Source organism: Carettochelys insculpta, chromosome 20 (genome assembly GCF_033958435.1).
Source record: "Carettochelys insculpta isolate YL-2023 chromosome 20, ASM3395843v1, whole genome shotgun sequence".
Taxonomy (NCBI): Eukaryota; Metazoa; Chordata; order Testudines; family Carettochelyidae; genus Carettochelys; species Carettochelys insculpta.
Genome location: NC_134156.1, coordinates 80,082 through 105,888, shown reverse-complemented (window position 1 = coordinate 105,888; position 25,807 = coordinate 80,082). Strand labels below are relative to the sequence as shown.

Here is a 25,807-nt window from a genome sequence, read left to right as displayed (position 1 = left end):
AGATCTGAAGAAGTGCGTACGCTCCACAAAAGCTCATCACCTAATAAATTATTTTGTTACTCTTTAAAGTGCTACATGGCTGCTTTTTTGTTTTGATAGAATACAGACTAACACGACTATCTCTCTCTTACTGTTTCTGTACAGAAGGTTAAGAATTGCAGAAGAATCAGAAACTATCCATGTCTGTTTCTGTTTATATCCTGGCTTAGTTGTTTTCAGTGGACATAGAGTTGGCAAAGTTGATTCTTGTACTTCACTCTCTTCAGCTGCTGAAGGGCAGGCAGGGGAAGGTCAGATGAGGTAATGGGGATGGATGTGTCAGATTCTAGAAGAACAAGTAGTTGGATTGTGCTGTGCCCCAATGGTTATATCCACATGAAAATTAAAAACCCAAACCAGGACTGACACTGACTTGGGCTACTGGGACTCATACTAACGGACTATTTAATGGTAAAGCTGACATTCAGCGTGAGGCTGAAGCCCACTTTCTGGGCCCTGTCAAGTGGAGGAGTTTCAGGGCTGGACCTGCAGCCCAAGTTAGAACAGCTACAAAACAAACAAACAGTCCTTAAGCCTGAATCCAAATCTGGTGAAGTCATTGCTGACAAAGCCAAACAGATGGAGCGCTGGGTTGAGCACTACTCCGAGCTGTACTCACGTGAGAATGTTGTGGTTGGACGCAGCCCTCGATGCCGTCAAGCTCCTACCAGTAATGGACGAACTGGATCAAGAACCGACTGTGGATGAACTGAAGAGAGCCATCAACAGCATTGCAGCAGGAAAGGCCCCTGGTCAGGATGGTATACCACCAGAGGTAATCAAACGTGCCGTGGACACACTCCTGGAACCCCTACATGAGCTACTGTGCCTGTGCCGGAAAGAGGGTGAGGTTCCACAGGATATGCGCGATGCTAATATTGTAACGTTGTGTAAGAACAAAGGAGACAGAAGCGACTACAACAACTACCGTGGAATCTCCCTCCTAAGCGTCACTGGTAAACTGTTCGCTCGCGTCATCCTTGGCAGACTCCAGAAGATTGCTGAGAGGGTGTACCCCGAATCGCAGTGCGGATTCCGCGCAGGGAGGTCTACTGTTGACATGGTCTTCTCTCTAAGGCAGCTGCAGGAGAAGTGCAGGGAGCATAGAAAGCTACTCTACATAGCCTTCATCGACCTGACCAAGGCCTTTGACTTGGTCAGCAGGGATGGTTTGTTCAAACTGCTCCACAAGATAGGCTGTCCTCCACGGTTACTCAAGATGATCCAGTCATTCCACGAAGACATGAGAGGAACCATCCAATATGACGGCGCATTATCGGATGCTTTCAGAATCAGGAGCGGCGTCAAACAAGGATGCGTGCTTGCTCCGACATTGTTTGGGATCTTCTTCGCACTCCTCCTGAAGCGTGCCTTTGGATCTTCAACAGAGGGCATCTTGCTGCACACAAGATCTGATGGGAAACTGTTTAACCTTGCAAAGCTGAAAGCTAAGTCTAAGGTGCGAGAAGTCCTCATCAGAGACATGCTGTTCGCAGATGCTGCTGCTGTAATGTCTCACACAGAAGACCAGCTTCAAAAACTGCTGGATCAGCTCTCCAAAGCGTGCAAGGACTTTGGGCTTACCATCAGCCTAAAGACGACAAATGTACTCAGTCAGCATGTAGCTGAATCCCCATCAATCAGCATTGACAACTATACGGTAGAGGTCGTCCACGAGTTCGTTCACCTCGGGTCCACCATCACTGACACCCTGTTGTTGGACACTGAGCTAAATAGGAGGATCGGAAAAGCGGCCACAACTCTGTCCAGACTCAGCAAGAGAGTGTGGAATAACAACAAGCTGTACACTCACTCCAAAATGCAAGTTTACAGAGCCTGCATCCTCAGCACCCTCCTTTACGGCAGCAAGACTTGGACCCTGTATGCCTGCCAGGAAAAAGGCTGAACGTCTTCCACTTGCGCTGCCTCAGGCGCATCCTCGGAATATCATGGAAGGACAGAGTGACCAACACCGCCGTCCTCGAGCAAGCTGGAATCCCAACCATGCACACCCTCCTCAGCCAGCGTCGACTCCGCTGGCTTGGCCACGTCCACAGGATGAATGATGGAAGGATTCCAAAAGACATCCTGTATGGAGAGCTAGCCTCTGGCAAAAGACCTCCTGGACGCCCCTAGTTGCGCTACAAAGATGTCTGCAAGAGAGACCTCAGAGAGGTAGACATCGAGCTGGACAACTGGGAAGAACTAGCAGACGACCGCAGCAGATGGAGGCAGGGGTTACACAAGGGCCTTCAGAAGGGTGAGATGAAGATCAGACAGCTAGCAGAGGAGAAGCGAGCGCACAGAAAGCACAATAAGGACTTGCCAGACACCCACTACATCTGCAAGAGATGCAGCAAGGACTGTCACTCTCGTGTGGGTCTACACAGTCACAATAGACGCTGTAAATGAAGTCCTCAATTGAAACTTGAAAGGGCGTGATCCATAGTCTATGCAGACTGAAGGATGCCTACTAAGCCTGAATCAGCTCGCAAAGACCATCTGTGGTTATCTAATTGCAGTGCAGACATCTCCTGGGTGCTTCTTTTGGAACTGTAGGACATTGATGCAAATTAGAACCAGCCCCAGAATGCTACTGCAGGGACAAGTGGGCTGGGAACAGTAATAGTCTTATGTACCAGCCTCTCCATCTTTTGAGCTCCCCAGGGGGTGTGGGAAAAGGGAGTAGTCCTTTGCTAGGGTCCCCATAGCAGCACTGTAAAGAGGTGGGGCAAGCCGGGCAGTTGCCCTGGGTGTAGCTTTGGTAAGTTGCAAGGCTCTTGCCTCTGGATTGCCTGTGCTGGCCCCTGTCCTGGCCTGGTTAGGCAGCTTGCAGGAGCTAAGGGGTTAATCCCATCACCCATGCTGCAGGACTCTGTCCTCAGCTCCAGGAGGGGTGATGTCAGCTCCTCCACATAGGCAGAGCTGGGCTTCCTGATCCCACACTGCTGCGGCCTCCATCTGCTTCAAGTGCCCAGGCTGAGCCATAGCTACTACCCATGGGTGTGTGCAGACAGTGTGGTCAGGGAGGGCCCTTCCCCAGTGCCCCACTGTGCCCAGACGGAGGCTGGAGCCAGCCCTAGGCAACCCTAGGCTCTGCGCACTCCAGCTCTGGAGCCATAGCTTCCAGGTGAGGAGGGGAGAGCCTTGGGCAAAGGGTTGGGCCAAGCAGTGGCACCACCTGCTGCAGTGTGGAGCAGAAAAGCAGCTTGAGGCTCAGAAAGCCAAAAAGGACAGTGAGGGGGAAACCAGGGATGTGGAAGGGAGCAGAAAGGGAGAACAGGGTTGCAGGAGGCAGAAGGGTACCATGGGGCTCTGGAGGGAGGCAGGTACAACTCACAGGAGTCAGAGGCACGGAAATAATAATAATAACTAGAGATATTTTTAATTTGGAGCTGAGAGGGCACAAAAATACTTAGTTACAGCTCTGCCTCCTAGGCTCAAGCAAAGCAAGTTGAGCTCCTGCCATACTCTTCCTTGGAAGCAGAAGATGGGGCAGCTAAATTTCCCCTCCTCCCTCTCATGTAATGCAGCAAATGTCAGTAGGTATGCTGCTAAACAGCTGCAACTGGGAGTGGCTCAGAGTGCTTCTGGTGCTGCAGGAGAGGTAGAGAAAGGCAGGTAGGGAGGTGCTGGTTAATATCCCTGCCTTCTATTGATGGGATTGGGTTACACAAGTGAGTTTAAAAGTTGCAAGGCACATTTTTAGTTCAGTCAATAAAATATTCTGTCATAAGGCATGGCTGCCCTATAATGGTCAAGACGGGCACTGCAGGTATTCCCTGCCTTAGTTTCCCATCCATATGGTTTTGTGATACTACCAGGGATTCATGTGCCTCAGCTTGTGCTGGGTGATTGTCAGAGTTCAGTCCCCTTCAGGAGGTAACAAAAGTCTAAGCAAAACTTTCTTTTCCCCTTTTTGGTCACTCTTCAGCTACCCTCTGGTTCCAGTTCCCAGGCTCTTTGGGACTGCCTTTAAATTATTCTGGCTCTGGAAAAGAGCCCTGACTTTCAAGGTCTTTCCCTGGAGTCCTTCTCATAGGCTCAGTAAACATCTGGGCACAACACTAACTCCTAGGCTGATTCTCTGCAGTCCTCTAGACCCAGCTTGTTCCTGTTTCTCACTCAGTTCTCTCATTCCTTTCTCGACATACAGGTGCTCCAGGCAGTCACTTGATCACAACTAGTCCTACTCTCTAAATGGTGAGACAGGCAATTAGGGCACATTCAGAGCTGCCTGAATGGGCCTCCAGATCCTTATGGAACTAGCCATACTATAAAATTTGTTCTCACCACAGCTGCCCTTGAGGGCCACAATTTACAGCCAAAGATTGGACACCCTGGCCTTCAGTTTCCACCACAGGATTCCATGAGGGTCAAGGATACCGTTGAGGGAAGGGTCAGCATCATGACATTTAGAGGGACAAGAGTTTGGAGGGTTCTGAAAGTCTCTCTTAAAAGTCAATACTCCATAGAGACTTCTTGGCATTAAACTGACTGAAATGTAAAAGAGGAGGGCGGAATGGTACAGACAAGAACAATGCTCATCCCTACATGGCTTGAAGCACATTGAAGTAGGATGATCCTGCCTAGCTGTCAAGAAGAGGTGATGCAGAATAATCCCCAAAAAATGTTCCCTTCCCACCCCAGGCAATCCCAAGACAATAGAGCCTGAGTTCACAAGTCCCTCCTGCAATGAAGAGTCTTGAAATGAATTTTCTGAATAAAGAGAAATCACATTACCATTTTCCAGCCAGGGCAAATACGGAGGACAAGGAACAGACACATTTCCTGGAAGTGAATAAGGCCAGCAAACAAACTGATCAAATGTTCCATTGCAATATATGCCTGTAAAGGGAGAAAGAGTTAACATTTACTTTAATAAAGATTACTTGGGCAGCTGGTAACCATGGAGACCATGACGCCTCATTCTAGCCCGTAAGCCTATGAACGTATTAGATCAAGAATGGAGGCCACAGTTACAGAATGGGACTTGTATTCTGCAAAAGAAAGGTTACTCACTTTGTGCACTAACGATGGTGCTTCAAGATGTGTCCCCCATGGTACATGTTGGTCTTGCCCAGCGCCACAGCACAGAGATTTTGCAAGCAACATTGAGTGGGGCTCCACATGTGTGATTCCAGTGTGCTGTTTGTGCCACCGGAGTTGGGCACAGAGCCCCACTCTCTCCTCAGTTACTTGATTGACGTGCTAACTATGTATATTGCACTGAGTAGAGGGGAGGCAGGCAGGCTGTGGAGCACTCAACACGGGGAGACATCTTGAAGAACATTCATTACTGCATGAAGCAAGTAACTTCTCTTTCTTCACTGTGTGCTAACACCATGGGTGCCCCACAGGTGACCTTAGAGCAGTACCCCCTAACTGAATGGTGGATTTTGATTTGGTCAGCTACTATAGACGGTACTGCTTTAGCTACTGCCAAATCTTTGTCTGCATAAGACTGTATTGCGTAGTGTGCTATGAACATGTGGTTAGAGGACCACGTGCTAGCACAACATATGTCCTGTAAGGGCACTCCCTTTAGAAAGCCTATCCATGTTGGTACTGTTCTTGTAGAACGTACTCTCGGAATTGCTCCTATTGGGATAAGAGAGGGAGTGGGTGGGTGCAGCCCACCCACAACTAGAAGGTCCCCCTTAAGAGGGGGATCCATTAAAATAACGGCTCCCAAATAATCACAGGGGACAACTAAAGAAAGAACAGGAATGGGTGTGGGGGGTCAAAGGGCCAAAATAAGTGAGCCAGAGAGGAATACCAAGCACAGGGCCCTGGACAACACACACTGCTCACTGAAGGCGTCGAGGGAGCCAGCAGACGCTGCCCAGAGAAACTCTGTCCGGATTCATGAGTGGATGGCAGAATGGAAGTAGGCCCCACAGTCGCAGTCCCCTGCCTCATCCCGCCTCCTCTCCCTGGTGTTATAGATGGTCACCTTGACCATGACCAGGAGGACCCGCAACTTTGTGGGGCCATGGATGGAGTGTGCCAGGATCAGAAGGTGCAGGGAGAAGTGCAGCCAGAACCTCAGTAGGAGATTCTGGAGGAGCCTGAAAAGGGGCTGCAACCTGGCACATTCAAGGTAGATGTGTGGCAGGGCTCTTGGAATTGCTGACAAGGGTTTATTTTGAATAAAGTAGCATTGTACTATGCATGCAGATATAAAACTCCAGATATGTTCAGAGGATAGGGGCAATCCCTTTGACCTTCCTGCAATGGGTAAGAATAGTCTTTGTGATTTTCTAAATGACCCTGTCCTGTCTAAATAGAAAGACATGGCCCTTTTGACATCTAGTGTGTACAGTTTGGCCTCTGTATGGGAAGCGTGAGCCTTAGGGTAAAAGGTAGGAAGGATTATAGGTTCATTGATGTGGAATGGAGAGCATACTTTCAGTAGAAAGGAAGGATGGGGTCATAATACCACTTCATGTTTGTGGAAAATTGTGTATGATGGAGATTCAGTCAAAGCACCTACCTTGCTCACCATGCTGATGTTATAGTCACTAGAAACGGGGTTTTCACTGTTAATATAGCTAAAGAACATGTGGCCATTTACTCAAACAGCGGTCCTATCAAGGTATGAAGGACAAGTTTCAAGCCCCAAGCTGGAGGCATAGGTTTACAAGGAGGCATAACGTTTTGTAAGCCTTCGCAAAACCTTTTTACAATCAGATGAGTGAACACTGAAAAGCCTTCTATAAGTGGGTGGAAGGCTGTAATTGCTGAAAGGTGGTTTTGGAGTGAAAGACAGTGATAGTTCTTCTCATAGAGCATCTTTCACAGACTAGAAAGCCTTCTGGCCCGGGCCCAATCCTTCCCAAGTCCAGTCTTGGATGTTTTCAGCTATTATCTTTGGGGGGGGCAGTGAAGGAGAACTGTTGCCCTAGATGACCTCATTCTCCACCCTTAAATAGGTTCTGCAAAAGCCATAATCTTTTTTCTTCTTGTTTAATCTTTCCTTATGTGCTTGTGGAAGAATACAGCATCCAAGATGAATCCCAGCATCAGGTGACCTGGTCACTTGTCTTGGTAGGAGCCATCATAGCCCCTCCTCCCAGGCTTACAGAGGGGGGGGGGGGGGGGGGGGGAAAAAGTGTAGTAACCGATCAGTATCCCGAGTATTAGGCCATTAAGTTCCACGACTATTACTAATGGCCCTCACTTTGCACCACTATATCAGTAACCGATTTATACTTCATGTTTCTAAATTTGCATATAGGAATGACACATGCATACAAATGGGATAATCATATTTAGCAGATGTCCAATAATATCTTGCATGAAGTATCTTGCCCAACACAATCTAGTTTTGTCATACTTATAGTCAGAAGCCTATTCCCATAAAGAATATGGAATGACCAGTCAGAGAGACCAAGTCCTGGATCACCTACATAGGGTGAAGCACCATTGCTGGGCAAAGGAGACCAGAGTGGATTTCTGGACAGACTCATCTGTAGACCTGGGAAGACCAAGCTCTTCAGTGACAAGAGAACTGCAGGATGAGAGGGACTATCTTTTTCTGTATCTTTGCACAACCTGGAACTGCAGTGGCTCTGGATCAAATATGTGGTGCCCACGTATGCATTGAGAAACAAGTTACTATTGCCGTCTGGAGGGTACACACCCCAGAATGTTACTGCTCTGTGGCTGACCAATTTAGTATTGAGATATCAACTACTGGTTCCATTCTTATACTCTGCCACTGATAACGTGTTGACTAGTCGGGTCATATTGATGAGTAATGCTCAGGAGATTAATGATGAATTTGCATGCACTGGGCTCCTAGCCTGTTTTGGAAAAATTGATTAATTGGGACCAATTCTGACCCTATCCTCCAAAGCTGTTGCAACCCCTTCCAGCTTGGTATCACCTGCTAATTGAGTAGACATACTCCCCATGCTAATATCTAAATCATTGATGAAGATTTTGAACAGAATCAGTTACAAAACGGAATGCTGCAAAACCCCACTTGTCATGCCCTTCCAGCATGACTGTGAACTGTTACTAACTACCCTCTGAGAATGGTTATCCAGGCAGTTATGAACCCACCTTAGAGTATGTTATTATAGTAGGTTATTCACCTTAAGGGGTTATCATCTTTGTTGTGTGAATCAAGAGCAGCAGAACTGTGCTTGCTATGCTCTGACTAAGGGACACAGTTGCACTTTCTAGGCAAGGCGATGCAAGGGCCAAAGCCCAGTAGCGTCAAGAGAGGATGGAGTCAGGCACTTTTACCTAGTGTTGTAAGCCCTGCCTAAGGATCTGAGAAACATTTGACCTTGTATCTTTCCACAGTGTAACAACAGAGCTTATTAAGACTTAACTGGGAGGCTTGTTACACAACTCAGATTTGACATCACTGACTACTTTGGAACAGTGTTTATGATGCAAATTATCGCCCAGTTCACACTACAGATTGAACCTCTCTAGTTTGGTACCCTAGCGACCCGACCAACGTCAAATGAGAGAATTTGCTGGACCACAGGAGGTCAATAATGTCTAGCAGCATTTCCAACACTTCCACTACTTATTGGGCTCTTACAAGACATTTAGGAATAAATTACAGCTAAATAACATCATAGAACACTGACAGCGAGGATATTTGTATACAAATTTAATGTTTGTTTCAATTTTTAAATGACTGATGGAAATAGTTACTTGATAGAAAGTTCCAGCTGTGTTATGACAAACTATAATTCTTTAAATAACAAGAATACACGTTTATCTTAGGTGGGTACTATAAGATCAATACTTCGTTTTAAGCTGACTATGTCCCATTTTGGCCAGGAAGTTCCTTTTTAAGTGCTGTCCCAGCTGTTCTGATTTTTTGGCACAAGTGGCCATTTGTCCCATTTGCTCTGGCCAGCTTAATCAGTTGACAAGTACAAATGGTTCAGACGCCCATTTTTGTCAAAAAATGAATGCAGAGGAACATGCATGATGGGCGGGAAGGAGGTCAGCCAGGGCATGAGCAACCAGTGATGCCAACCCTAGCCTCACATGGTGGCGGTGGTGGGAATGACAAGGCTCAAACTAGCAGTGACACTAGCCCTGCAGCAGGGATGGTGGGGAAAGGAAGGGACGTGCTTGGGCCAGTGAGTTAGGCCAACCACGGTAGGGAAGGGGTTCAGGTGAACAACTTTAGCCAGCCCAACATGCAAACGGACCTAAAACTAATGTGTGATGGGACACAATGGGCTAGCCCCACAAAATGTCCCATTTTCCCTTTGGGAAACATGGTCACTCTACTTAGTTTATTAATAGTTGTAGCAGCATGCAGAGACCCCCACTGTGCTCGGACTCTGTGCAAAGAGACATGCCCATTCCCAAAGAGTCGAATCTGTACACATTGTAACTGGTGGAAAATTTACCATTGACTTAACTGGAATCAAGCTCAGGATTTGCATAGACAAAAAACAGAATCCTAGGGCTGCAACAGACTTTAGGAGATGAATGGAGGTGAAGGAATGCAACACAGAAGCTATGTCTACACAAGCCCCTTCCTTTCACAAAGGCGCATGGTAATGAGGGAGTTCAGAAGATGCTAATGAGGCACTGACAAATACGCAGCACCTAATTAGCATAATGGTGGCTGTACACAATGCAGAAGTGCTGCTTTCAGAATGCAGGCCGCCCATGTAAACGAGGGCCTTTCAAAAGAACCGCCCTCCCTCCCTGGACTTCCAAAGCCCCTTCTTGTTAAAGCCAAATAGGAAGAAGGGGCTTTGGAAGTCTGGGGGGGGGGGGTCCTTTTGAAAGGCCCCTGTCTACATGGGCAGCGTGCATTCCAAAAGCAGAACTTTTGCATTGCATGCAGCCACCATTATGCTAATGAGGCGATGCATATTCATGTCAGAGCCTCATTAGCATCTTCCAAACTCCCTCATTTCCATGCGCCTTCCATAAAGAAGGGGCTAGTGCAGATGTAGCCAGAGTGATCAGTGACAGGTGGCAAACCTTGTTACTTCACTGGGTTCTAACTGCTTTGTTTAATTAGGGTCATTTATAAATTTCATCTCCTGAAAATTCATCTTGCTCCACAGTTACCTGGCATTTACCTGGAATTATGAACAATTTTCTGAAGTTCAAGCTGGTTTCATTATGTTGTCCAAGCACAATAAGATCTTAACCCTAACTTGATGGCATTCTTCTGTTTGTCTATTTTTAGCAGAACTTTCTGGTCTTGAATCTTAAAATTGTGAATAAAAATATGCCTCTGCAATATGGTTCAATACATTTCTGTTTGAACACAATGTGGTTACCCCATTTTATTTTCTTACCAGTTTCTACTGCAGATTCTTGCAACTTTTTCAAGCATTTTTTTTTATAGTTAAGCCAGCTAGTCGTTGTTTTCTTCAGCAGGGAGCCCGAGACCTGCACATAATGAAAATATTGTAAATTAACAAACTGAGTTGGAACTTCATATTGTTTTGTGAGATAGTTTACTACTACTCTAACAGTTGAAATAAGTAATTTTATGTAAAAAAAAAAAGTTACAGGCTGCCACCTTTTCCCTGGCCAAGAAATACACTGTTACGTTTCCCCTCACACAATACATTTTTGTTGAAGTGGAAGTTTGACAATCTGCAGAGATGTACTGTAGAAACTGTGTGCTATTCCTCAAAAGTCCTGGGATATTTTCAAGCTTTTAATAATTAGATTATCTTCTACTAATCTTTATGGAATATTCATGTTTTGACTGGATCTTTTCTTGGTATGACTGAAAATAATTCAGGTGGATGCTGGTTTATGACTATTTTACACTAATTTTAATACTATTTTAGTATTTTACAGATTGTTGAAGATTCTCAAAGCACTGGCTGCAAGCTCCTTCCCTGCAGCTTAGTATAATTGCAAATAAATAATGTTGGCTGTTAACATCACTTTTAAAGAGGTAAGCCCCTCTCAACATATTTCTGTCAGACGACAGACACTAAGGCTGTGTCGAAACTATGATATAAATTTGATTTTTAACAAATTTGATTATTTAAGTTTGATATCATGAATTTGAATTAAGTGTCCACAAAGCTTCTGGAAATTCGACCCACCTTTTTTCCTACGTCAAGTCTCCACATCCCCATAGCCCTGTGCAAGTTTGACAGCATGAGCAGTGCATTGTGGGTACCTATCCCATAGTGCCTTAGCCCTGGTTGGTTGTGGGCGTTTCATGTTTGAATCTCAGAATTCCAAGCACTGTCCAAGAATTCAGAATACCAGTAACTGCGTGAAAACAAACTGGAGAGTGCGCCATTTCCTGTTGCAGCATTCTAGCACAGGCTTGGATCCTCAAATGCTTCAACTCATAGCATGCATCATTTCAGCAACCACACTGGCTGTTGTGCAATTTTTTCTTCAATCTCCACCAGTGCCGTGTGTAATAAACCCTCCTGCTTGCTTCATACGTGGTGTCCAGACTTTGTTCCAACAATTGCAAAGCTCAATGACGATTTGGTATCGTAATGGAGCTGCTGCTGACGACAACAAGGATGGTTTGGAAGAGCAAATCTCCCAACCACGGTCCAAGAACTCAGAGCTACTGGCTGCCCTGGATACAGTGGAGTGGCCGTTTTGGATTCATGAGACAGCACACGCTGGTGGGACCACACTGTATTGGAGTCCTGGGACAACCAGCTGTGGGTGCAGAACTTCTGCATGTGCAAGTTCACTTTTATGGAACTTTGTGATGTGCTGGCCCCTGCCCTGAAGCACAGCAACACAACAGCAAGGCCAGCTTTAATGGTTCAGAAGCAAGTGGCAATTGCACTGTGGAATTTCACAATGCCTAACCGTTACTGGTCAGTAGCAAATCAATTTGGGGTGGGCAGATCTTCAGTGGGGTCCATGGTGATGTAGGTGGCCCATGCAATCTGCTGGCATCTCCTCAGGAAGACTGTGACCCTGGGAGATGTACAGGCAATAGTGGATGGCTTTGCTGCCAAAGGGTTTCCTAACTGCACTGGGGCAACAAATGGGCACATCCCCATCATGGACCCCAACCACCTAGCCTCTGAGTATATAAACTGAAAGGGGTACTTCTTGATGGTGCTGCAGGGGTTGGTCGATCACAAAAGTTGTTTCACAGACATCATCGTTGGCTGGTTGAGGAGGGTTCACAATGTGCGCATCTTCTGAAGCGCTGGACTGTACAGAAAGCTCCTGGATGTGACTCTCCCTGCTGTCCCCACTCCAACTGGAAAACCACGACTGGCAGTGTGGAGATGCTTATTGTTATATTGGGTGACCCTGCTTATGAAGCCCTACAACGCAGCCCTGAACCCCAGGAAGGAAAGCTTCAATCACAGACTCGGCAGGTGCAGAATGGTGGTGGAATGGGCCTTTGGCCATTTAAAAAATGAGGTTCAGATGCTTATTGACCCGTTTGGACCATTCTTAAACTAATGTCCCCACCGTTACTGCAGCATGCACTGTTTTGCACAACTTATGTCAATCCAGGCAGGAGACAGTCATGTCTATCTGGAATTCTGAAGCTGAGGCCATAGGTGGAGCTTACTCCCAATCACCTATGCAACCATCCACCAGTAGCCATGCTGAGGAAGCAGCCATAAATGACTCAAAAAAAAAATAGCTTCACGAATAATCTGTAATGCACATGCTAATGGTGTATTTCTCTGACAAAAAGCCAATAAATCTTAATGAATGAAAGTTTTCACTTGGTGGCAGAGGGTTAAACTGCAGTAAGTAGAATGCCTTCAGCTATCCCCCAACCACTCAGTTCCCTCAGCTGCATGTCCACTGCAGACGAGGGCCCTCCCTCAACCCGCCCAATTCCCTCAGCTGCGCATCCACTACAGACCTGGGAGTATCAGCAGGCAGCTGTGCCTTTAACCCTCCCCCAACTCCCCAGTTCCCTCCACCACGTGTCTACTGCAGATCACGGAGTATCAGTGGGCAGCTGTACCTTCAGCCCTCCTCCAAGCACCCAGTTCCCTCACCTGCACATCTGTTGCAGACCATGGTGTATCAGTGGACAGCTGTGCCTTCAGCCCTCTTCCAACCCCCACAATGATTTGTGTTTCCCACCCACCCCCACTGCTGCATGCCAAAAAAAAAAAAAAAAACCCAACCAAAAATAAAAACCATCACATTGAGCTCACAGGAATGATTTTAAGAGTGCCTGAAGAGCCTTTTGCAGTGACCCTAGGGGCTGGAGCAGCAGGCTATCCTTGCCCTCCCTCCTTGCGTGCAGGGACTGCGACAACAGGGGGTGGGTGACCTCTCCTCAAGGGACTCTGGGCAGCAGGTATTGGCTCCTGCACTGCTGTGTTGCAAGTCCCTGTGCAGCTGCAGCAGGGAGCGCAAGACCTCTGTTTGCTCCACAACTGCCATTATGAGCTTTACTGCAGCTCCACTCTGCTTTGCCGCTTGCTGCTGCTGGAAGTCAAGCATTCTCTGCTGAAACCCAGCTTGACTCTCATGCCACTGAGCAGTATCCTTTGCAGCTTGGTGTACTCAGCTTCATTCCTATCCACGTGATGCAGGATAACATCCTGCTTGCACTTCTTTCTTTTTCTGCTCCTCTCTCCTAGGCTGGCCATTGACTCTGGAAAACGAAGGCCAGAATTAAGATACAATTCACATAATGTGCTTTGAAATTGAACAAATGGGTCTCTGTGTCTACTATCAGGGAAAACTAACTTACTGAAGGCTTATTAAGGATGGGATAGTAAGCATGCATTTCACAATACATCAGCTGCCATCACTTATCCAGCACATTTCTTTGTGGACATAGTAAGCTATATACAACTGTCCACTTTTCGGGGGAAGAGGTGGGCTGCAAAGCAGGGGAAACTGCCATGTGTTTTGGCCAGGTATCCTGGGGCACATACAAATTCCCATGCTTCTGCAGGTTGCCAAAGAAGATGTCACCCTCCAAAAACTAACAGATATGGAGAAAGAACACCTACTCATGTTGTGTGACCAAAAGCCTGGAAAATGTGCTAAAATGATATGTGGCACCGTAACACCAAATCACTATCTAGCTGCCTGGTGTGGCAAGATGCGCTACTGTGGAAGCTGTAACAAGTCAGGCCTGCCCAGGAACCTTGTGGGAAAAAAATACAAGAGTACCTGGATGACGCCTTGGAAAAGATCTCCAAAACGGAAAAGTGCTCCATCCCAAGAAACATTAACATGCTGTTCTGAGGGGCACAGAAGCATAGCTAGCAAACCTGTACCCATGCACAATAATATGACTATACGCATCCCCAACCTGCTTCTAGCATGCACAATACTCACCTGAACTGCTTGGTCCAGGAGGCTCGAGGATTGGCGTGGAGGGGAACGCCATGGAGGGGACCAATTCCATGTCTATGGTGAAGAGCTCCGGGCTGTCTGGCAGAACTTCCTCCTCTCTGTTGCCCTCTTCCTCCAGGCCACCCAGCTCCTCCAGGCTCACCCCAAACTCCATACCAGGCGCTCCAAAAGTGTCATAATTCAGACTGGGCTCTGTGGTGGGGTCGCTCCCCATAAGCATGTGCAGCTGTTCATAATAGCAGCACACACATGTAGCTGCCCTGACCGCTAGTTAACTTTCCAGACTTTTTGATAGGCTTGCCAGAGTTCTTTCACCTTCACCCGGCACTGCACTGAGTCCAAGGAGTAACCTCAGGTGGTCATCTCACACGACATCCGATCATAGTTGCCATGTTTCTCTTGGCCACATGAAGTCTCTTCACCACCAACTGGCCTCCCCAAATCACAACAAGATCCAGAATCTCCTGGTGGGTCCAAGCTGGGGCTCTCTTGTGACCCTGAGATGTACTAGGCAGATCACTACCCTGAGTGCTCATGATTGCAGTAGATGGCTAACCAGGCAACGAGATGGGCAAAGAATTCTTTCATAATGGGAGCCCTTTATATTGGCAGGGCTGGGCACTACTGAATTCCAATTCTAATTCTATCAAAACTTCACAGGCTCCCTGTGACCATCTTCCTGCACACCTGGATGGAGAGCAGCACACAATGAAGCAGCCATACATGGAGGGTCACCGCATAGTTTTGTGGGATACATACAGGACACTTCTGGAGGCTAATAAATTTGAATTAAGGACACTGCACTTCCATACTAGCCTTGATTCAAGATTTTAAATTTGAAATTGACATTATATCTGTCCCATAATATTGATATTTGTTATTGGTATTATGGCTCAATAAATCGAGATAATAGTATTAACTGTAAAGACAGCTATATTGTAATATCGAGCTAACTCCTTCAAATTCGATTTTATCTCGTGGTGTAGACACAGCCTAACCCTTGCTCCAGAAGATCTCGCTGGCAACTCCGATACCCCAGTTTCAAGTAAGTCAATTGAAAAACTAGCAAAGACTCATCTACAGTTATCCCTGAGGTGGAGGAGACTTTCACAGTTGCAATCCTGCATGCACAGTCTCTTAGCCAGAGCTGCCTGCAGAGTTATTGCTGCCTTGGTCACAAGGGGGCTAAAGTTGCTCTCAGCCAGCAAAGTTTAGTCCTGGGGCTCAGAACAGTGCTTGGGGCTGGCAGACAGAAAAGGCCTAGTCTTGGGCCTGCGCTCAGGCCTTTTTAGGTCCACACACTGGTTCTGGGTGGAGTAACAAACAGAGGAGTTCAATGTAGAATCGCTAGGCCTAGTCCCTGGATCAGGGCAGGGCAGCAAACAAACAAGAGTTCAGGGTAAAGTCACTAAGCTAAGCCCAGGCCCTGGTTCAATGTGGGGCAAACAAACAGGTCCGTGTAGAGTCACTAGGCCCAGGTTCAGTGCAGGGCAGGGCAGCAAACTATTTGGGATAAGGTCCTCGCAAGGCTGAGGGCCAACAGGCCCAGGCATGTGCCTACAATAGTGAGAGGGGGAGACTGCCATCCCCAAGTTAGTGGCACAGGCCCACCCACTCTACTGCACCCCAGTGCTACCCACACAAATTTCTCATCCCTTCCACACTCAGTGACATACACACCTTTACCCAATCTGCAGGGCTCAAGGCATGACCCTGTTAATTTAAACTCCCACCCTTACCCAATTCCTAGGACTCAGGGCATAATTCCCTGCAGGTATGCAGGAACTGTGCCACTGAAAAAGCCTTACACAGTAATATTCTTATTCTCTATTTATTTAGAATTGCCAAGAAAGCAGAATACATGCTAAGCATACAGTATCATGCTCACCAGTCCCGATAAGGCGGGCAGACTTCCACTACTGGGACAGACAAAAATCCCTCTCTGGATGCTGGTTGCTGCACCTCAGGGTCTTGGGGGTGAGTCCTCCTTAAGGGGTTCCTTCTTCCTTCCTGTTTGATGTCCTGTTCTTTTCTTTCTGGACGTCCTGTTCTTCTCTTTCCTTGATGTTCTGTTTTTCTCTCTTCCCTCTTGGATTCCAGGTCAAGTAGTGAAACTTGACTCCTGCTTAGCTATACCTTGACCAGTTATTTTTGTACAATTTTACTAACCAATCATAGCCTATGGTAACAGAATTACTTAAGTAATCATAACCCACCACCTTAACTGATTTACACACCTAACATAGTTAATTATACAGCAGACAGGAGCAATTATGAACCAGACAGAGAATATACAGAAGACAGTAGAAAAATGAAGACAATAATCAGAGAACGGTGGTTCCACCTCAGCTATTGATAAGTTGTTGCCTGCCAGACGAAATGCTGTTAACTAAGTTTTGTTTACCCATCTTGAGATCTTTTTAACAATGGGTGGCATTAGGATATGGTCGTCTTCTTGACGGCCTGATGTGGCAATATTGTACTGGAATGTAGATGGAATGTGAGTATGTGACTTGTAGCTTCACAGTTAATGGCTGCTGCTCTTTAGTCTGGTTGCAGACAAGCTATAAGCCTCTCAAAATGGCTAGAGAAACCATATTGGTTATACTGTTACACCAGGACCCTATTAGTGTCAGAGCACTCTGCCACTGGTGTCAGCTGGGATCCACACCACAATATGCTGACCCACCTATCCTTGGGCCACCTCCAAACCTCCCCCCTCTGATCATAACTTGTTGAGTAGCTGGTCAAGTTTATCTATGTTTGGGTAGAGTGATGTCTCTGTCCCAGTTGGTACACCCTTCTTGGGGAAGTCTAGTTATGGGCCCAGAAGTCCCGGCCTGTCTTCAGCTTCTTGAAGGGCCGGATCAGCATCTATCTCCTCCGGTGGCTAGGGCCCAACTGGGCTTCTGGCTGGAGTTTTTATACAGGTAGTCCCTCACTTTCAGGAGAGGGAGCAGGGCTAAGTTCTGTCCATGTGGGTTCAGGGAGGGATCACTGTGGATAGCTCTCTGAAGACATCTACTCAGTGTGCAGCAGCAGTCAAAAAAGCTAAGTAAATGTTGGGAATCATTAAGAAAGGAATAGATACACTCATCCCTCGCTATACAACCACAATTGGTTCCAACTTTCTGCTTCTAGACAGAAACTCGTAAGAGGGGAACTAAATTCCTATTAAATTACATGTAAAAGTCTCTGATAGGTTCCTAGGGCTCCTAACTTGAGGAAGGAGTGGCAGCAGGTGGCGCTGCTTGTGAAAGGTGAGTGAACCTTGGGTTGGGGAGGGTTAAAGGCTGGAGGGAGTTTGGGGCTCTGAGTGGGAGGGAGGTTCAGGCTGCTACGGTTTGGGGCCAGCAGAGGGGGTGTCAGGCAAACAGGAGGGTCTGGCTGCCACTGTTTGGGGCTGCAGGGCCACAGGGGTGGTCATGTGGCAGGGCCAAAGGGGTCAGGCAGCAGAGGGGTCTGGCTTCTCGCTCCAGATCCTCACCTTGTTGTGGTGAGTGAGCTTGTGTTTTCCAGTGTACCCAAGAGTAATGCTGTGGGGAGTCTCGTACTCCCAGCAGGGTCACCCATGGCAGCAAGGTCAAAGGAGAGGGTCCAGATAAAGAGCAATCCTAAGTCCTCAACGGCAGAACAGGTGGAGGATAGCAAAGGTAATATTACAACAACTGTGAAGGTGGATGAAGGCTGCAGTAGACAGGACTCACAATCATCATGGATCCCATGCCATTTGACCAGGACCTTCCATCCATCAAGGATTGTGTGGTGGCTGCAGTGCAACATTCCCCCATGTTAAAATAAATCATGCACAGGCCACCTCCTATGTGTACTACTCTCCTAAACTGAAGCCCTACAGCAACTGGTGAAAGCTGATGGAATCGGAATTGTGAAGTGTGGAAGCTTTTAGTTACAGACCAGCCTCTAGGCGGTGGACATATGTATTAGTCGTTCTGAGGACTGAGGTGGTAGAATGGTCCAGCTGCAGCATCCGTGACTGAGCAGCCCTATTTAGGATCTCCTCTGCTCACCTCACATGGGGAGGGGCCTAGAAAAGGTGCCCTAAACACAGTCCACCTCAACAGTCCTGTCTGCATAACCACATCCAGGGGCTTCACCTCTGTGTGTCACAAACTCCTCTCCTAGCTGACTTCTGCATGCTTCTAGGATTAGATAGTCCTGACCTGAAGGTCCCATCAGCACAGCAATGCCTAAATGCCTTTAAAAATCTGTGCCAAATTAACTGAGGGTTAGAAGATTGGGTGGGTTCGCACAGATAGCCCCCCCCGAGGATACATCTGTATCTTATCCATTACTTTCAGAGCCTACTAGCAGCTCTAGTACCTGTCTGTAATATTTATAAAACAGAAGTTAAGTCAATAACACCTAGCTCTTAAATGAGACTTCACATTGTTACCCACCTTCACAAAATTTCTCCATGATTTTTCAATTCTTCAGTGTGAATTGAGGGTAACAGGGCTATTGAATGGAAAAGTGTATGCCAGAAAGAGTTGTAATGGGTTGGTGGTTTCATAATGGCAATGAATTAATGCTTAGAAACTGGTTTTAGGTTGTGTGTGAATGCTGCCTCAAGATATTTTTGCTTTTTAATGTTCCTTTATCAGGTACAACCACAGCAACCTTCCTTAAGTGAGAGTAAATCCTTTTGGTATGAATTTCTTAATCCCCCAAAATTAGCACATACAAATGAGATGTTTAATGACCCACGGCTAGAGATGGGTTGAAGGTTTTGAGAGAAGGTCTTAAAGTGGAGGTAGTGCTGAGCTAATAATTCTTTTTGACCAATGCTCCAAATACCTCTGTATTGTGCTAAAAACCAGCCACCATAAATCGCTTCCACTGCTAAAAAGAAGGAACTTGAGCTTTCTTTTCTGAGAACATAAGTGTTTTAAACAGCTCAAAGAGGACTGTTTCTTCAGCTCCTTGTTTCCCCCAGCACTATGTCCAGGCTCATGACTGTGGGCCACCCTTGCTTTAAATCATCTGGAGTAGAAACACTAAATATTCTTCACATGAGGAGTTTGCAAAATAAGGACAGAATATTTACAAGAGCCATGATGGAAAAAAAAAAAAATAAAAAAAATCTTGACTTTTCTCTCACATGGTCTCCAAAATGTAGGCAACCAGAAAAGATCCTTGATCAATTGGTCAGTGAACCTCATCTTAAGGGGCAAGGAAATGGAGATGACATATTTGTAGAAAAATATGCTTCATTTAATAGACACAAGTTTGGTTTATTATAAACAGGGGTAAATGACCAAGGAACTCTCAGGGCTGCTATCTGGCTCCTGCTCTTAGTCCCAGCTATTGCAACACATGCTGAGAAAGGAGTTCTGGATAATCTTCACAGTAGGGAGTAGAACTCAAAGTTACAAGGACACATTCATTATATTTTCTGCTTCAGTTGTAAGCTTTCATAGGCACAGAAACTGAAACAGCAGTAGATGGCAAATGTTGACATCAAAATCTGTCAGACTTATAGGACCATAAAATCATAGGAGATTGCAGTTGGAAGAGACCTCAGAAGGTCATGTAGTCTAATCCCCACTAAATCAATGACTTAATGCTGCATGCCATTTGGATTAAAAGAGTAACATGATACAAAAATCAATGCAGTATATGTTACATATATTGAACAGTGTCCCAAGATACAGATCTCAAAAGGTAATAGCAAATCTGAAGTTGTCATCCAACGAGAGGATTTTAATCAAGTTCTCTAGGGACCTGTGTTTGACTAATACTATCCAATAACTATTAATGGACTGGAAGAAAACAAAATCATTACTGGTGAAGTTTGTAGATGGCACAACTTGTGATGGAGTGGCCCATAATGACAAGAACAGGTGAGCTACAAACAATGTGCACCCCATAGAAAGCTGCACTCATTTGGACAACTCTCCTTTTAATCTGGCCCACTTGAGGGCCAGATTAGGAAAGGGTCTTTAAGAGCTGCAGCCCTGAGCTAAGGAGGAGCTCTTTAGCCCAAGGCCTGGGCTGCAGCCCCTAAAGCCCATGTTCAGGCTAGCTCTTCATGGTGGGCATGGGGGAGGTGACTCCAAACACAGTCATTCTTCTGCAGCCTCCCTCCCCTCCCCGAGCTGGAGACATCCCTCTGAGCACCAGGTAGCTCTTCCCCTCGGTGCCCTTGCCTGGATGTTCCACGCCTGCAGTTCCCATTGGCCAGGAATTGCAGCCAATACAAGTTGCAGCAGGGTCAAGCCTGCAGGTGAGCTTGGGGCAGCAGAAAGCCATCTCTTCCCCCTCACCAAACAGGAGTTGCCCCAGGTAAGCACCCTCCAATCTGTACTCCCAGTCCTGAGTCCCTGTCATGCTCCATCCCAACCTCCTTCCTTGAGCTCGCTTCCTGACTCCAAATCCCTTAGCCCCATCCTGGAGCCCCCTCCTGCATCCTAAATGCTATATCACAAAATCCACCCCAGAATCTGTACTCCACAGTCAGATCCTGAATCCATATCACCTCCTGAATCCATCCTCCTGTGTCAACCTGAATCCCTCATCTTGGCCCCACCTTGAAGCCTAGGTGCCTCCACAAAAATCTACTAGCTCTGGGCCCCCAAAGGGGTTAATCCAGCCCCGGGTTTACTGCACGGTCATACTCCTGGGAGCTAGGAATGCAGGTCACTCTTCAAGGAAAGCAATGACAAATTAGGAACAAGAGAGTAGCTTGCGAGTGCCAGCACCAGTACAAAAAAAAAAAAAGAGCAGGAGAACCAGTGTCAGGAGGACGACCTTTGAGAAGAGTTGGGACTTTCTGGCGAACACAGTCCCCTGTAGGGGCCTTCTGCTTTCAAACATCATTCATCAAACGCAAATGATATGAGACAGTACACCTGCACTCAGTGCCCCCATCCTTCCTGAATCTGCATAAAAATTTCTACTGTAGGTAGAGAAAGAGATCTTAGTTTAACCCACATTTCAGGTATTGGGCATTTGATTAGGTTTTACAATATGGGGCTTAACTATCATTTTAGCAAGTCTGTAGTTTATCTTCATTTATGTAAACTGTCACTTTCAGCTGCCACCTGTATGTCATGAGGGAGGGGGTCTGTGCTGCAAATGACTCAACATGATCATTACATGCCATTAGGAACTAACTTCGAAGTTAGGCACTACTTCAAAGTAGTCTACACACATTTTTCCCTTACTTGGAAGTAGGAAACCCAACTTAGAAGTCCTTACTCTATTCCCAGGAATGGAGTAGTGCCCTACATCAAAGTTTAACTTAGAAGTAGGGTGTGTGTAGATGCTCAACTTTGAAGTAAACAACTTCAAAGTTATTTTTGTAGTGTAGACATAGCCTAGAGAACTGGCTGGGTGACTCCTGTCCCTCTCATCCACTTCCCCTTTGGAGCTTCAGCCACACAGATAACTCTGGGAGACTGCAGTTCACCAGATCTTTCCAGCACTGCACTATGCCGTAGACACCAGACTGGATAATCCCTTGGAAATTGACCCTGATGGCCACATATAGCACATTGATTGTCCCAACTCTTTTCAGATGTGGTCCTCATGAGGGCACTAGTTCTCCCGTTCTTTCTTGTACTGGCACAGCTCTCCTGCTCTGCTCTCTCTGGATCCTAACTTTCAAACCGTTGGGTTTCCAAAGCACTTGATCCCTCTCTGGTTCCAGCATCTCCTGGTCTTCCTGCTGAGCTGTGCTCAACAAATGCAGTGATGTATTCAGTCTTGACAGAGCATGGCTGCTGCCTCTGGTGGCTGCTCCCCACTCCCCCCCCCCCCCCACCAAGAACTTGGATCCAAGATTTTCCTCACATGCTGGATTCTCTGCCTATGGGCTGGAAGTTCCCCACCAGCTTAGACAAGTTTTCTTCTCTAGTCGTTAATATAAAGCAAATCTACCAGCTGACTGTTCATAGGTGCTCAGTGTTAAGCTGTCTCTCTCTCTCTCTCTGTATAGCTCAACAAGCCCATCTCGTTAGCTTTTCGTAACTCATTTGTTATTCTTTTACCAAAAAGACTGTTGAGGCTGTTCTCTGCTTTTCCCTTTTAGGGTACTTGTTTTCACTTATGGCAATTCCCACTCTTAGGCTGTGTCTACACTACCACCCTCCTTCCAAGGGAGGATGGTAAGTAGAGTTGCGAGTTTACTAATGAAGAGCTGCACTGCATATGCAGCACTTCATTAAGCAAATCCCCTCCCCTGCAGCAACTTCGACGTTTTAAACTTCAAAGTACCAGTTTGCATCTAGCCACAGCTCACCCGCTGGTACTTCGAAGTGCCGGGGCAACTTCAAAGTCCCTTTACTACTCAAAACTCCCTAGGAATTCCACTTTACACATTATCCAACTTATGCCTGCCACTTTGCTCACCATTGTCTTTTCAAGCTCACAATACTTCTTAGAGCAGGGGTGTACAAAGTGGGGGGGGGGCAGGTAAGCTGGGTACAGATGGGTCTCAGGCTCACCTATCTTATTAAAAATGTTGAAATATGTTACAGTTTTTATGTATAAATCACAGAAGGGTAGCCATGTTAGTCTGTATCCGTCATGTAGCACTTTTAAGAGTAACAAAAGACCCCAATGAAAGCTCATCATCTAAAATTCTTTTGTTAGTCTTTAAAGTGCTACATGACTGCTATGTGTATTCATATTAATATACTGATTAATAAAGTTTTTACATTCTACATACTTATTTTCTTACAAATGCCAAAATGTTAGTTTTTCCCCCCCTCATATGAGCATAAGTGAAATGTCCGTCGGTTCGGATTACATCAGACAGGTTGGGGGGACCCTGCTAATTGCGGGGATAAAAAGTAGGGCCCAATGTAAAGAGTTTGCTCACTCTTCTTAGACATTGCATCAATTCTGACCTCACCCTAAACAAATTCCATACAATCTCACAACAACCCATAAACATTTATAGTCTTAAAACAGTTGACTCCCAAAATAATTTAATCAGGTCAAACCTACTGGATTATTTTAGTAATTACCATATCTATAACAAAAGTTAAAAAAGAGTGATTGACATTGGGATAACATTTCTCTGTTAGTAGAAGGCTATTTAATTTGGTAGACCAACATCAAAGACAATCTTATGTCTGGAAGCTGAAGCCAGATAAAATTTTAAGCAAAAAGCAGTCAAGTAGCACTTGAAAGACTAGCAAAATAGTTTATTAGGTGAGCTTTGGTGGGACAGACCCACTTCTTCAGACCATAGCCAGACCAGAACAGACTCAACATGCCTGTTCTCTGCTACAGACAACCTCCCAACCTCATGAGGATCCTTACTAACAGCCACAGTCTATACCCCAGGAACACCAGTCCTGGAACCTTTCCCTGCAACAAAGCCTGCTGCCAGCTTTGTCCACATATCTTCTCTGGAAATACCATCACTGGACCTAACCAGGTTACTCACAAATAAAATTTTGTACCTCTTCTCTAGCCTGAATTTAAGAGTGATCGTAAGTAACCTTTGGCAGTGCTTTGTTTGTGCCAATATGTGCCTACACAGTACTAGCATCTCGGCAGCCCCAGGGGCAGTGGTAGGACCCCAGAAGCCCTGTGGCGGGAAGCCATCTGGTGTGTGGAGCCTTGCCGGCAGCCCCAGCTGTGGGAACCCTGCCTGGAGGACGGGGCCTCTGGCAGTCCTGCATAAGGGAGCTGACCGAATACCAGCTCGTAATTTTTTTTGAGCAACCCTTTCAACAACTGACCTTTTGAACAACTTAATTGGGACCTGGCAGATTCTTCATCACTTGGAATCTTTTCATCAAGACTGCCTCTTTCTAAAAGATATGCATTAGCCCAGCCAGATTATAGCTTTGACATGGGAATCACTAATTATATTTTCCAACCCATGTTATGCAGGAGGTCAAATCACAATGATCTCTTCTGACACGAAAAGTTAGGTGTGAAAGACCGGGCCCACTGAAGTCAATGGGAGTTTAACCCACTGACCTCAGAAGGGTTAAAAATATGAATCTTGGTAAAATGAAGGTGAAATAAAGCAATACAGTTTAATTGGAATATGATACTTCATGCTGGAATATTGTTCATTTTGAATATGCTGAGAAATTGCTGGCCCGTCAAACTGAATTATTACAGGCCATAGACAACAAAACTGTACTGTTTATGCCACCAAATACCTGAAGACTGAATATTTGTAAACCTTTCCTTAATCAAGGAGGCTGAATACGATAAATTAGAATTTCCTCTTCTTCACCAAACCACGCTTCACGTTTACTATATGAATCAAAGTTGATATTATTACTGAGAATATGGATGAAAAAAATATACCATGGACAAAATTAAGTTAATGAGTTCATGAGTTTTACCTCGGACTTCAACAGGCCCAGAATTTCACTTCATGCTTCCTTATTATTTGTTATTTCTTGGAAAGTACAGTGATGATTCAGGTTTAACCATCTATGTGAAATCATTTATGTGATTGTAATTGTCTGAGTGCAACATGATTTTGTTCTCTCAAAAATTCAAAGCCTTAGTGATACTTGTTAGCTTTATTTTATTTACTCATACAAAGTTTAGAAGGAAATAAAAAAAATCCATGAAACATTCAAAAAGATATGCTTCATTCAGCCCTGGTAAATCTGTCAGTTTCCTTATAAACTGAATTTAAGTTAAATTTTCTCCAATCGTATTAATGTTAATCTGTATTTTAATCTCAGTCGGAACAGAATGAAACTTATTACTGTACCTTCTGCTATTTAAAAAAAAAAAAAAAAAAATCTGCTTACCTCATTTCAGAGATAGCATTTAAAAAGAGTTCTTTGAAGTGAATTTTCTGAAAACACTTCAAAAAGAAATATTTCAAACTTGTCTATATTCTACATATGTCAAGAATTTATGGTAAAAATTAGTGTGATGTTGTTACAATCCTTCACTTAATTAAAAGAACCTTAATGAATTGCAGAGAGACGTAAGAGAAACTAATGTAAATATCAAATATTTTTCTTTTTAAACAAACTACAGTTTTAAAATTGATACACAGAATTAGCAGTGAAAGCAGTATGTTAGGGAAATTCAAAACAATTTATTTAATATAAAGCCAACATTAAAATAGGAAAAAATACTAATATCTGACCTGGATACGAACACTACATTGGAAAACAACATTCTGGGGTTTATAAAAATCAATTTTTTTTGCATTTTCAAATGCTTAAATTGTTAAACAGGTATCATTTACAGAAATATCAATTTATAAATATTAAGATTTGGTGAAAGGACTGACTAGGTTTTAAAAAAAAAAAACAATCATTAAATTTTCTTACCTGTTTTACCAGAAACAGTGTGGTAACAATAGAAACAGATCCAGGAGACATTCTGAAAGAGAATCTCATGCTGCAGCAGTGCCCAAAATGAGTGGAGATACCCTTAGTGATAAACTTGGTTCAAGAGTTACGAGCTGTGCTTTTGCTGTATAATAGAGCCAATTTTCCACCCTGTTCTGCAAAAA

At 45.3% G+C, this 25,807-nt stretch overlaps 1 protein-coding gene across 1 annotated transcript in view; it reads right to left on the bottom strand.

Moving 5' to 3' along the window:
* The window catches only part of GLP2R (glucagon like peptide 2 receptor), an 82,541-nt gene that overhangs the window by 56,223 nt on the left and 511 nt on the right, over positions 1 to 25,807 (bottom strand). The window contains exons 2-4 of the mRNA XM_075014999.1: positions 25,623 to 25,724; positions 10,341 to 10,434; positions 4,783 to 4,887 (exon numbers count right to left, since the gene is read on the bottom strand). Coding sequence (XP_074871100.1) covers positions 4,783 to 4,887; positions 10,341 to 10,434; positions 25,623 to 25,724 — 301 coding nt within the window. The remainder of the gene's footprint in view (positions 1 to 4,782; positions 4,888 to 10,340; positions 10,435 to 25,622; positions 25,725 to 25,807) is intronic.